Source organism: Myxine glutinosa, chromosome 9, assembly GCF_964187855.1.
Source record: "Myxine glutinosa chromosome 9, kmMyxGlut1.1, whole genome shotgun sequence".
Taxonomy (NCBI): Eukaryota; Metazoa; Chordata; class Myxini; order Myxiniformes; family Myxinidae; genus Myxine; species Myxine glutinosa.
The window spans coordinates 124,420,464-124,433,074 of record NC_136269.1 but is presented as its reverse complement, the minus strand read 5'-3'; the positions used below and the strand labels follow the sequence as shown (position 1 = coordinate 124,433,074).

Below are 12,611 nucleotides of genomic sequence, written 5' to 3'. Positions count from 1 at the left end.
AGGGTTACACCAAGGTGTCGATCCGCACAGTTGACACAGATGTCGTAGTCCTTGCGGTGGCAGCAGCCGAACGCCTCAACATAGATGAGCTGTGGGTTGCCTTCGGTACCGGAAAGAGCTTTAGGTTCTTAGCAGCTCACGAGATGGCCCAGGTATTGGGGCCTGACAAGTGTCGAGGACTACCCTCATTTCATGCCTTCACTGGGTGTGATACCGTGTCAAGCTTTGGAGGCAGGAGCAAAAATACTGCATGGGAGACGTGGAAGGCCTGTGATGAGGTCACTGCGACCTTCTGTGCCTTGGGCGCTACACCAAACCCCTCAATCGTAGATGACAGCCTGGACACCTTGGAGCGTTTCGTCGTTCTCCTGTATGATCGCACTAGCAGCCACGAGCATGTCAACGATGCATGTAAGCAGCTCTTCACCCAGAAGGGTCGAGCAATAGATGCTCTCCCGCCAACTCGAGAAGCCCTCAGACAGCACATCAGGAGAACTGCCTACCAAGCTGGCTACTGTTGGGGCCAGATAATGGTTGCTGCTGCAGAGCTCCCATCCCCTAGCGAATGGGGGTGGGTGAAGAGTGACACTGGCTGCGACGTCTGCTGGACAACCCTCCCGGAGGCAACGCAAGCATGCCGGCAACTTCTCAGATGCGGCTGCAAGAAGGGATGCAGAGGACAATGCAAGTGTAGGAAGGCTGTACTCCAGTGCACGGCACTATGCCACTGCGGCGGACAGTGTGCTCGGGAGTAGAACTTGCAGTATCATGGACGGCTTAGAGAACACAACCATAACCCCTTTGTATAGGTCAACTGGGGATTGCAGACCCCATCTACTACCATGCTTTAATACCCAATGAGAATATTTCGTTAGCTGATAAGATCCAACTACATAACATACATGTGTAAATGGGTGGTTGGCATTAATGTACGTTTGATGCTCGGTTTGCTCACCTAGATCGCCTTTGTCCGCATGGCGGATTGTTATATTTAAATATGATGTAGACATGTACCCACTGACAATGTAAGGGTAAAAGATAAATGTAAGATAATATGTAAGGGTAAACGCACTTCCACAGTGGCAGTGCAGTTTAATGTTAAACCGATCATTTTCAGAGTGCAAAATACGGACAAAACTCATAAGAAAACCCAAATTTTGCGTAATTGTTGCCTAATAGGCCCAATAAATCGATTATGTAAGGTGTATGACCTTTAATTGGCATCCCAGGTTATATTTTAAGTGATATTGCATCACTTGCATGCATCTCCAGTTGAAAAACGTGCACAACTCCTACAGATTATGTGTTATGTAATACCCGATCACGGCCATTTTGTAAAATGGCCGCCATTTTGGCCCCAGGAGGAATATGCAATGTCCCTATATCCAAAAATCTTCCTAGTGGTATGTACTAAATGTGAGCCAAATTCTATGCTTTTATCATCAAACCCACAATATTTGCACATATCTGCTGCACTATGTGATATGATTCAACGGATGTTTATATGAATCGTTTAAAATAAAAAAAGCCTTCAATTTCTGATATTTTGCCATCGCCATATGCAGATTCGCCACGGACCCACGATCGATGTTTCTCTACGTGAACGTACCCGTTTGTTTGGGAACAGGTACGTTTTTCATGGAAGTCCTTCACAAACTTGCTGTCCATGTCTGACGTGCGACTGAAGGTGCTACAGGAATGTGGAATTTATTGGTTTCATGCTTTGGCATTCACCGTATCTGCATTGCCTGTTTGTTTCTGGCCTCCCACCCATGTGTAGCACGGGTATTTCTCTAGTTAACATAATTATCTTATTGCCCAAGGGGAGTACTTGACAATGAGCCATGTTTACATTTTTTCCATGGAGCGGTTTCGGAGATATAGAGGTGCAACGTTTTTCGATTTTCAAAGATGGCGCCTGTACCACGTGACCTATGACATCATAATCATCATTTAAAAATTCTGCAGGAGGAGCCGCACATATTCTGAAAATGTTGTGTCCATCGGACTAACAGTTGCAGAGGAATTTTTTTTTTCATACTGATCAGATCAAGCATTGTACTTGTCGAATTATGACGTTATAATGAAGGCACCGATGACATCATCATCAACATATCTTATTCCCCATGAGGAGTACTTAACAATAAGCCATGTTTGAATTTTTTTCCATTGAGTGGTTTGGGAGATATAGAGGTGTAACGTTTTTCCAAGGTAGCGTCCGTACCACGTGACCTATGACGTGGTAATTATGAATAAAAAAAATTCTGCAGGTGGAGGTGCTCCCATGGTAATATGAAAATACGCATTGCGTAGAGTGAGAGCTTCGTCGACAATGGTCAGTCGATGGAGTGCCCAGCCCTCGCAAAATAAGGAGCGCCTTTTTATATTGTTTAGTTGAGAGATGTGAGCTGCGTGGTGGTGTCGACTCTAAAGGTAGGTAAAGTGTATTCAGGATTGTTTCCTGTCATTGCGACGGAAATTAAGCCTTAATTTGAAGAAAGCCGGAAGTAGAAAAATAAAACGGAAATACGTCACGTTCTTCGTGTGGCCTTCGTTTAACGCTTGAGAGATCGGCCAGCAAAGCAAGATCACGTGAGCAAGATGGCGGCCTCCATTGAGCGATTTGGTGCGTCAAAGCTTCGAAATTCTCAAGGGATCCAGCAAAATCTGGCTTTTCAACATAATACGTACGCGTTCATTCACAACACTGGCTTCGCCGGCTATAAAACGTTTGACGTCACCGGAAATATATACATCGCCATACTGCGAATAAGATCACGTGAGCAAGATGGCGGATCATGGAAGGGACATTTGAAATGACAACATGAAATTTTGTTCCCTAGGGAATGGGGAATGACGTGAAATTTTGAATGGATTTACATATACATGCAATTGCCAGAGAGGTTTGCTTACGAAGCTCTCTAAAATTCCATGCCAATCGGACCAACGGTTGCCGAGAAAATGAATTTGAACAAGTACAGATACATTCAAAGTACACCACCCCCATGCCAAATAATTAAATATCCTACACCGCGGCATTGCCGGGGCAACTCCGGCGCCCGACAATACTGCAGTGCAGCTCATAGAGGCTGCATTGGGAGGGAGAGGTGTATACTAATTGATTGATTAATTGTTTAATTAAAATCAATAAAAGATTATCACAAAATATTTTCTTAATCAATTGGCCAATGGCATAACTAAACCACTCGTGCTTCATCCTAAGATGTATCTTTTAGAAATGTAATTAAATAAGTCATTTATAAAAAATATCAATAATAATTAATCGATTAATCAATAAATAATTAATTGATTAAATGATTAATCAATAAATCAAAAATATCCTTGATAGCCACATCACTTGGTCACTGTCATGTCCAAATATTAGCTTCCCAGCTCAAAAGGTGCCTGAGATATTGGCCAAATGAGAAGGAAAATAAATAAATGATTAATAATGAAAATAACTAAATAATAATCATTAAAAAAAATTAAATTATTAATCAATTCGGTCACAGAACACATAAACCACTTCCGTTTCCGGTCCCTGGAGCAAGGAAGCGTCTTCGACCTCTGCACTGCAGCAAAAGTTATAGTATTTTTTCCATTCGTGTCTTCGTCAATTTTTACTCGTTTTTTATTGTGCATGTGTTGCAGGGTGTTTTCCGTTTGTTGTTGATTTGCAATTCTTGCAAACTTTTGGATAATTTAATCGTTTCCTGTCCCACCGCATGCGCGGCCTGGTTCTCTCGGCTTCCCTACCCCCATAGGTGTTCTATGAATTTAAGTTCTTTCCTTCGCTGTATTGCTTATTTCTTAGATTTTCTCTTCTCCCCCTAACTTCCCCGAACATCGACCACTTGTCTAACGTTTTAAATCTCTTCAAAGTCTCTTCACGTCTCTTCTCGTCATGTCACGTCTCTTCAAAGCTGTCCATGCACGCACCCTTTTGAAGTTAAGTAACTTTTCACAATTGTGTTTTTGTCGAAACTGTATCTTTCTTTCGGTGTGTGTAACTATTGGTGTGTCTTTAATAGTATTCTTGGTGTTGGTTTTTCATACCTGTGTACAGAATCGTCGGTTAGTTCGTGTCGCGTATTCTGACGCCTAGTGTAGTACGAGTAGTCTACTGTGTCTGACCTTGGCTTGAGGCTTTGTTTCTGTCTCAGCGGTTCTTTGATTGCGCTCGCAATTACTTTCGGTCTCTATTTTTCACGTTTCACGTTCGGTCTCTGTCTCTGTTTTCATCTCAACTCAAAAAAAATAAAAAAATAATTCCCTTCTCTGTTCTTATCCGTTGTTCGTTCTTATTTGTTCGTTGGTTCTTCGACCACGTTGTTCGTGATCACGTGTTCGCGTCGTTAAAAAATGTTTCAACTGTCCCCTGAAGAACTGTATTCTGTCATATACTATAACACCTTTTTCTTCTTCTTCTATAAAAGGATGCTTTCGACTTGCTCACCAAATCTATTCATTCCAAAAAAAATTCCATCTCTTACAGCTACAGTGCCTCTTTCATACATTCCCTAAACTCTCCAGAACTCCACCCATCCTTCAGCGTCCTCAAACGTATTTTTGACTCGAAGGTCTCAAGAAACTCATTTTCCAAGAAATGTTCGTTTCCCGTTAATCGTACATTTTTCAAAATCCAATCTCACCCCTCCCCTCCAAATCTTCCCCATCACCCCTTCCCTCCAAAACTTCCCCATCACCCCTTCCCTCAAAAACTTCCCCATCACCCCTCCCCTCCAAATCCACCCCCTTGCCACTCCCCTCCAAATCTTCCCCATCACCCATCTCTTTCAAAATTCCCCCTTGCCCCTCCCCTCCTAATCTTCCCCATCACCCATCCCTTTCAAATCTTCCCCCTTGCCCCTCCCCTCCAAATCTTCCCCATCACCCATCCCTTTCAGATCTCCCCCCTTGCCCCTTCCCTCCTAAACTCCCCCCACACCCCTCCCCTCCGAGACCCTCCCTCACTCCTCCCCTCCTAGACTCCCCTCTCACCCCTCCTCCTCAAAGCATCCTCCCCGCTTCTTCCCCCTTCCAACTTTCACCTTCATCTCCCTCAACCTTCTGCCTCACTCTTCCCCCTCCTCAAATAACACCTCACTGCGCCTCACCCAATCACCATCAAACCTTTTGTCCGCCCCATTCTTCCATTTAACAGGATGGACCTCAAACATCCGGGGCCTTCGCTAAACTTGACTGATCTCTTCATACAGGTTGCTTCTGACAAACCAGACGTGATCTGCTTAACAGAAACTTTCCTCTTTCATGATGTCTCTGATTCCTTGGTATCTCTCCCAGGTTACTCCCTCCTCTGGTATGATAGACCTGAGCCTCGTCCTGGAGGGGGGGGTTGCTATCTTTGTAAAAAAAACTCTCTTCCTCACTCGCTCTGCGCTGCCCTCTCTCCACCTCACCCCCAGGAATACCTTTGGCTACGGCTTCCCCTTCGCTCCCACCTTTTGTTCATATGTGTGTTGTACCGTCCACCAAACAGTGATGACTCCATCTACATCTCGCTGTCTGATAATATGGACCAACTTCTATCTACCCATCCCAACTCTCTCTTCCTCATATGTGGTGATTTCAATTGTCACCATGCCAGTTGGCTGGGTGTGGGTACCTCTCTCAGAAGCCATGGCTCTTCAGCAAAGGACTTCTGTGACTCACTGGGACTGACACAATCTGTCAATTTCCCGACCCGGATCTCAGTCAACAGAGCATCTTCTCTTCTGGACTTGGTTATGACTAACTTCCCTGAAAATGTCAGCTGCTCTTCTGCTGCTCCAATCGGCTCATCTGATCATGTGCTTGTTAAAGTGGACATCTCTCTGACCATTCTCAGAGAGCCTCCTCAGCGTCGACGAGTCTGGCATTTCACTCAGGCCAACTGGCACGGTCTTCAAGCAGCCATCAATCATCTGGACTGGTCTCCCATCTCTACCGCCTCTGACATCAACTCATCCTGGGAATTCTTCCAAAGTAAATTGCTCTCTCTCATGCACAGATTTATCCCATCTTGTCTTCAGTTGTCATACCCTTCCTCCCATCCATGGTACACGGAATCTTGTGGTGAGGCTATTGCCCAGAAACAACTTGCTTTCGTCTCCTGGAAAGCAAATCCAACGGAAGGAAATCTCATTTCCTTTCACAAAGCCCGAAACAAGTGTGTGTACACCCTCAGGAGAGCCAGGAAACAATATCTCTCCGTTCTCAGGACAGAACTCTCTTATCTGTCTCCCTCTTCCAAATCCTGGTGGCATCTGGTAAAATCTGTTTCTGGTGTTTGTTCCCCCTCCATCCCCTCCCTCACCTCAAATGGTGACACAGCTGACTCCGCACGTGAAAAAGCTGAATGCCTCAACTCTGTGTTTGCCTCTAAATCTTGTGTCCCAAACCCATCCCTCTCTGTACCTACCGTACCCAGTCATACCCAGCTGCTCCTGGACTCTGTGTCCTTTCCTCCTGACAAGGTGGAAAAGTTTCTGGCAACCCTCGACTCTGATTCTGCAACTGGACCTGACAGCATCAGCCCACGGGTCCTAAAATCTTGTTCTTCCGCTCTGTCACTCCCTCTCTCTGTTCTCTTCACCCTCTCTTTTGCTCAAGGTCATCTGCCATCTACTTGGAAATCTGCCAACATCACCGCTTTGCACAAAAAGGTGCAAAAACAGATCCCAGCAACTACAGACCAATCAGCCTTCTCCCAATAATCAGCAAATTAATGGAATCCATCATTGCTTCAGATATGAAATCTTTCCTCTTCTCCAATGGCTTGATCTCTGATCATCAATTTGGTTTCAGACCTGGTCACTCGACTCTGGACATGCTGCTTCTGCTTTCTCAACAATGAATGGAGGTCCTCAATGCCAAACAGGAAATTAGAGCTGTCTCCCTTGACATATCACGTGCCTTCGATACGGTCTGGCACCCAGCTCTGCTCATCAAACTCTCCTCCTATGGTATCCATGGAAATCTCCATGCATGGCTTGCGGACTTCCTCTCTGGTCGTAGACAACGTGTGGCCCTGAAGGGATTTCTCTCATTTCCCCTTCCTGTTCAGGCTGGAGTTCCCCAAGGCAGTGTTCTGGGCCCTGTGCTTTTTCTGGTCTTTATCAATGATCTCTCCGACTCTCTGGAAAATCCTCTCTTTCTCTTTGCTGATGACTCCACTCTCTGCTGCTCCAATCCTCTTCCCTCTGATCGGCAGTCTGCAGCCTCCTCACTCTCTGAAGACCTGGACAAAATCACAGAATGGTCAAACAAGTGGAACATGTCTTTCAATCCTGACAAATCTCACACTCTAACTTTGTCTCTCCGAAAAGATCGACTGGATAACCCTCCCATCTACTTTCTCAACAATCCTCTCCAAGAAGTTCTGTCGCTTACGCTTTTGGGTCTCACTATCTGCCATGATCTTTCTTGGGAAAACCACATTTCCAAGCTGGCCTCCAAAGCCAGTCGCCGACTGGGCATCCTCCGTCGTGCGAAGTCCTTCCTCGGCACACCTGAGCTCCTCACCACATACAAGGCTTTCATCCGCAGCTCAATGGAATACTGTTCTCCCCTATGGGCCGGTGCTCCTGCCTCACACCTAGCTCGGCTTCACGCTGTTGAAACCAAAGCTTTCAGAATCATTGGAATCTCCCGTGATGAAGCTATCTCCGAGGGCCTTTCACTCACTCACCGCAGACAGGTAGGTGGTCTTTCTGTCTTCTACCGACTCCTCTCCGGCCTTTCTCCCCCAGCTCTCTCTGTGCTTTGTCCCCCAAATATTCCTACATGTCGCACAAGATCTGCCAGCAACCCTCTGATGGTTAAACTGCCGAAATCTCGGCTCTCTATTCACCTTCACTCCTTCATTCCTCTTTTCTCCCGCCTCTGGAACAAACTCCCACACTCCCTTCAATCCCACTCCTCCCTCCCGGTCTTTAAAACAGCTGTTTACCACCATCTCTTATCTTTCCCCATCCAAAACCTTGATCTTTTCTACCCCCACTAATTCACCCCAGATCCACCTTGTTTGAAATTCCAACTTCTTTCCTGGAAGTCCTGGCAGTGTCCATATGTTTTATACCTCTCCCACCCCCCCTCCCCATGCCTCACCCCCCCCCCCCAAAGCCCTCTCCCTCCCACAGATCTCTCGATGTCCCTGCTCTCAGGTGTTGTGTTTGTGTTCCTCCCCCTCTCCCCCCATCTTGTCTACCGCTCCCCATGTTATATGTTTTATGTGTCGGTTTGTCTTTCTGTGTGATTAATGTTAGCTCTTTCACGAGCCTCGATCTTGTATACCAAAAAAAATAAAAAAATAAAAACCGGCTTCGCCGGCTACAAAGCCTCTTGCCACTATTTTACCCATCACTATGGCATCAGTAGGTTAGGTAGTTGGTAGTAGGTAGGTGTAGTAGGTACCGTACCTAGTTCAAAATGACACCATTTGCATTCTGGATGAGATTAAAATTTATAAAATGTCCTTGATTAATTCGGTGAATTCCGTCTCAACTTCGGATATTTCCGGCCGTGAAAAACTATCCCCTACGGCCGCGAGATTTCTAAAAAATAATTCTTCGTCAATTTTAGAATTTTTGACGCCGTTTTCAGCGTCCGAAATGTGGTAATAAGCTTTTTAAAAATATTTTTTCAAATGCTCGAATCTCATTGGTTCCGGTAATTGGTGACGATTTTCGTTGAAGATAACCAGGGCCCGTGTGGGCCCGGGGAACGAGGTTGCTCTTAAAGTATTTTAATTACAAATTAGAGGTGCATAAGATTGTGAATCAAAAAAAGACGGGTGAAACAAGCTCCTATTGAACTTTTTTCAATTTGTTATGCATACTTCCGCAAGGTGGCGGCCTCCATTGGGCGATTTGGTGCGTCAAAGCTTCGAAATTCTCAAGGGATCCAGCAAAATCTGGCTTTTCAACATAATACGTACGCGTTCATTCACAACACCGGCTTCGCCAGCAATTAACACTTCACTGAGAAATAAAGGCAGAGAGGCCTGCTACTAACCTGAGACTTGCTTTATACTTGTATGGAATTTTAAATTCCAGAGGGAGGCGGGGCGCAATGACTGCACGTGACTAGCAATGACCAATGGTAGGTCGTGGAACCTTCCCGAAGGAGGTGGGGGGGAATGACCGCACATGACCAACCTCGGCCAATGGGAGGTCGTGGAACATTCCAGAGGGAGTCAGGGCTGAATGACCGCACGTGACCAACCTCAGCCAATGGGAGGCCGTGCAACCTTGCAGAAGGAGGTGGGGGGGAATGACCGCACGTGACCAACCTCGCCTAATGGGAGCCCGTGGAACCTTCTAGAAGGACATTCCACCCGTTAAAGGCCCGTGCCCATCGTCATCCGAGCTCTCTCTCCTCGTTCGTCCTTCAAGCTGGCTGTCCCACGTGCTGGTTCGTCTGTGCTGCGCTTCTCTTTCGTCCTCGAGCTGGTTCATCATCCGTGCTGACCTAACCTTCAAGCGGCGGCGGCTCCATGCGATCCTCCTTCGTGCTGTCTGCCAGATTGAACCGTGCGCCACGCGCGGGAACTGCCGGACCCGAGTGAGCGTCTGCACGTCCGCCGGTACGAGTCTAACTGGTGTGTGATTCATTCCCCGTGTGTGTGCGAGTGTAACAGGCGCCTGTGTCGGGATTAGATAGGTAAGAATTGTTAAGTCTGCTTCTCGTCCTTTTTTTCTGTGCCATTGTAAATAAAAGACGTGTACATTTTGTTTCCTTTCGACCTGCTTGTGTGCGTCCTTTAATCCATTGACCCAGCATCGTTCAAACCGAATTCGGCTGCTCGATTAGGTCTGTAGATCACGCAGTATAAAACCGTGATTCACACCGCGCGATCTGCTCGGCACACTTGATTGGGAAAAAGGTGTGGAATCGCTAGGGGTTCAATTCTTGGCCTTCCCGGCCACGTGGTCTTGAAGGTATTCGGGTCGTGATCGATAACCCTTGACCCGTGATTGGGAGATTGGCAATTGAAGTTGCTTTGCAACCCGCCGGGCGCGAGTTTTGTAGCGGCCGACGATTCCGTGGACCCGGGGTTTGGGGTGAACCGGGGACTTCACCCCCCCCCCCCACCCCCTTAGTACGTCGACAGACCCGGGATCCGCAACAATATATATATATATATTATGACGTAATAATGGAGGCACCTATGACATCATCATTAACGTATGTTATTCCTCATGGAGAGTTCTTCTCAATGAGCCATGTCTCAATTTTTTCTATGCAGCACTTTTGGAGATAGAGCTGAAAAGTTTTTCGTATTTTGGGTTTTTCCAAGATGGCGCCCGTACCACACGACCGATGACGTCATAATAATCATTAAAAATTCTACAGTAGGAGGTGCACCTATGGTGAAAATTTCCTGCCAATCGGACCAATGGTTGCAGAGAAAATCATACTTATTCTTTGCGGACAAACAGCCAGACAAACAAACAGACAGACATACAAACAAAACAAACAAACGGACTCAAATGTAATCCTCTTCTCTGGCGAGGGTAACTAGAACGGCACTTGGTAGAGCGCATACCTCCACCAGGCCATCTGCACTTTATACTCCACTGATAGACTAAGATCTACACAACTTGTTGTTGTCACCGACACAACTCATCTACCAAGTTTTGTCTGAATCTGTCCGCAACTATTTCAGATATCCTACTATATATCGTTTTTGGACCTATTTCTCAATGATAAAGAATCACTTAAAATATTAAAGATTGTCGGATCCAGATCTTCAACAAAATTGAATAAATCCTTCCTTGTCACACACCCGACCTGTCATCACCTGGTGTTGGCCTAATGGTTAGAGCGGAGGGCTTGGGATCCTGAGGTCCTGAGTTCAAATCCCGTTGAGTTAGCGTCAGGTGGAGTTGACTCAGCCTGTCATCCCTCCGAGGTCAGCAAAATGAGTACCAGATAGCTGGTTATAGAGAGACATTGCATTAGCGGCAGAAGCGGCAGAAGCAGCAGCGGCAGAAGCAGCAGCGGCAGAAGCAGCAGCGGCAGAAGCGCCCACAGAAAAATGATGCAACCAGCAGCAGGGTGGCTGCACAAGAAACCACCCCACCAGACTCTAACCATTACACCAACGAGTCTAGTTATGGATACATTATATATACTAGATTTTCTTATCTTCCCCAATCCAAAACCTTGATCCTTTCTACCCCCGTTAATTCACCCCAGATTCACTTTTTTGAAATTCCGACTTCTTTCCTGGAAGTTCTAGCAGTGTCCATGTGTTTTTTTACCTCTCCCACCCCCCCACCCCCCAACCCCCTTCCCATGCCTCCTCTTCCCAAGCCCTCTCCCTCCCACAGATCTCCTGATGTCCCTGCTCTCAAATGTTGTACTTGTGTGCTTTCGTCTCTCTTCCTATCTTGTCTCCCGCTCCCTTTATTTCGTCTCATGTGTCCGTGTGTTATTTTTGTCATTAATGTTAGCTCTTCCACGAGCCTCGATCTTGTATACAAAATAATAATAATAATAAATAAATAAAAACTCCAAATTGCATTAACGGAATGTTCTGCCAGGGAAGAAATGTATTCATAATCCCAAAACGTTATAATCAAGAAGAAGCTAACCTCAAAATTCAATAATTAACGATTTCTATTTCTTTTCTCGATTTAACTTTCACTTGGAATAGTCTTATGATGAATAGAAATGCTCAAGTAATAGTAAATTGTCCTGCATGGAATAGGAGTAAAAATGATCCCACCTTTGAGTAAAAGGAAGATCCGGCCACCATTTGTTGAGCGTGGTGACCTGCGGTGGAAAGGTAACCATTAATGAATCACTCATCATGTTCATATTGCCAGGTGCAAAATCAAGAACGATAGGACACGCTATCTCTAAATTGCCCGATGCGAATAACTATTTAATCTTACATTTGTCCAAAACCTTATTGCGAAGGTACTTGAAGAGGTTCTCATGAAATGATGCTTAATTGTTATACTTTATTGCAGAGTGTGCGAGCTAACCTGGTGTGCGAGCTAACCTGGTGTGTGAGCTAACCTGGTGTGTAAGCTAACCTGGTGTGGAGCTAACCTGGTGTGGAGCTAACCTGGTGTGTAAGCTACCCTGGTGTGGAGCTAACCTGGTGTGTAAGCTACCCTGGTGTGGAGCTAACCTGGTGTGTGAGCTAACCTGGTGTGTGAGCTATCTTGCTGTGCGAGCTAACCTGCTGTGTCAGCTAACCTGGTGTGTAAGCTAACCTGGTGTGGAGCTAACCTGGTGTGGAGCTAACCTGGTGTGTAAGCTACCCTGGTGTGGAGCTAACCTGGTGTGTAAGCTACCCTGATGTGGAGCTAACCTGGTGTGTAAGCTACCCTGGTGTGTGAGCTAACCTGGTGTGTGAGCTATCTTGCTGTGCGAGCTAACCTGCTGTGTCAGCTAACCTGCTGTGTGAGCTAACCTGGTGTGCAAGTTAACCTGGTGTGTGAGCTAACCTGCGGTGTAAGCTAATCTGGTGTGGAGCTAACCTGGTGTGTAAGCTACCCTGGTGTGCGAGCTAACCTGGGGTGCGAGCTAACCTGGTCTGTGAGCTAACCTGCTGTGCGAGCTAACCTGGTGTGCGAGCTAACCTGTTGTGCGAG

At 46.2% G+C, this 12,611-nt stretch overlaps 1 protein-coding gene across 2 annotated transcripts in view; it reads right to left on the bottom strand.

Annotated features, from left to right (window-relative positions):
• The window catches only part of LOC137434649 (cell surface glycoprotein MUC18-like), a 128,450-nt gene that overhangs the window by 915 nt on the left and 114,924 nt on the right, over positions 1-12,611 (bottom strand). For both annotated transcript variants that reach the window (XM_068127802.2, XM_068127803.2), the window contains one exon: positions 11,735-11,781. In XM_068127802.2, coding sequence (XP_067983903.1) covers positions 11,735-11,781 — 47 coding nt within the window. The remainder of the gene's footprint in view (positions 1-11,734; positions 11,782-12,611) is intronic.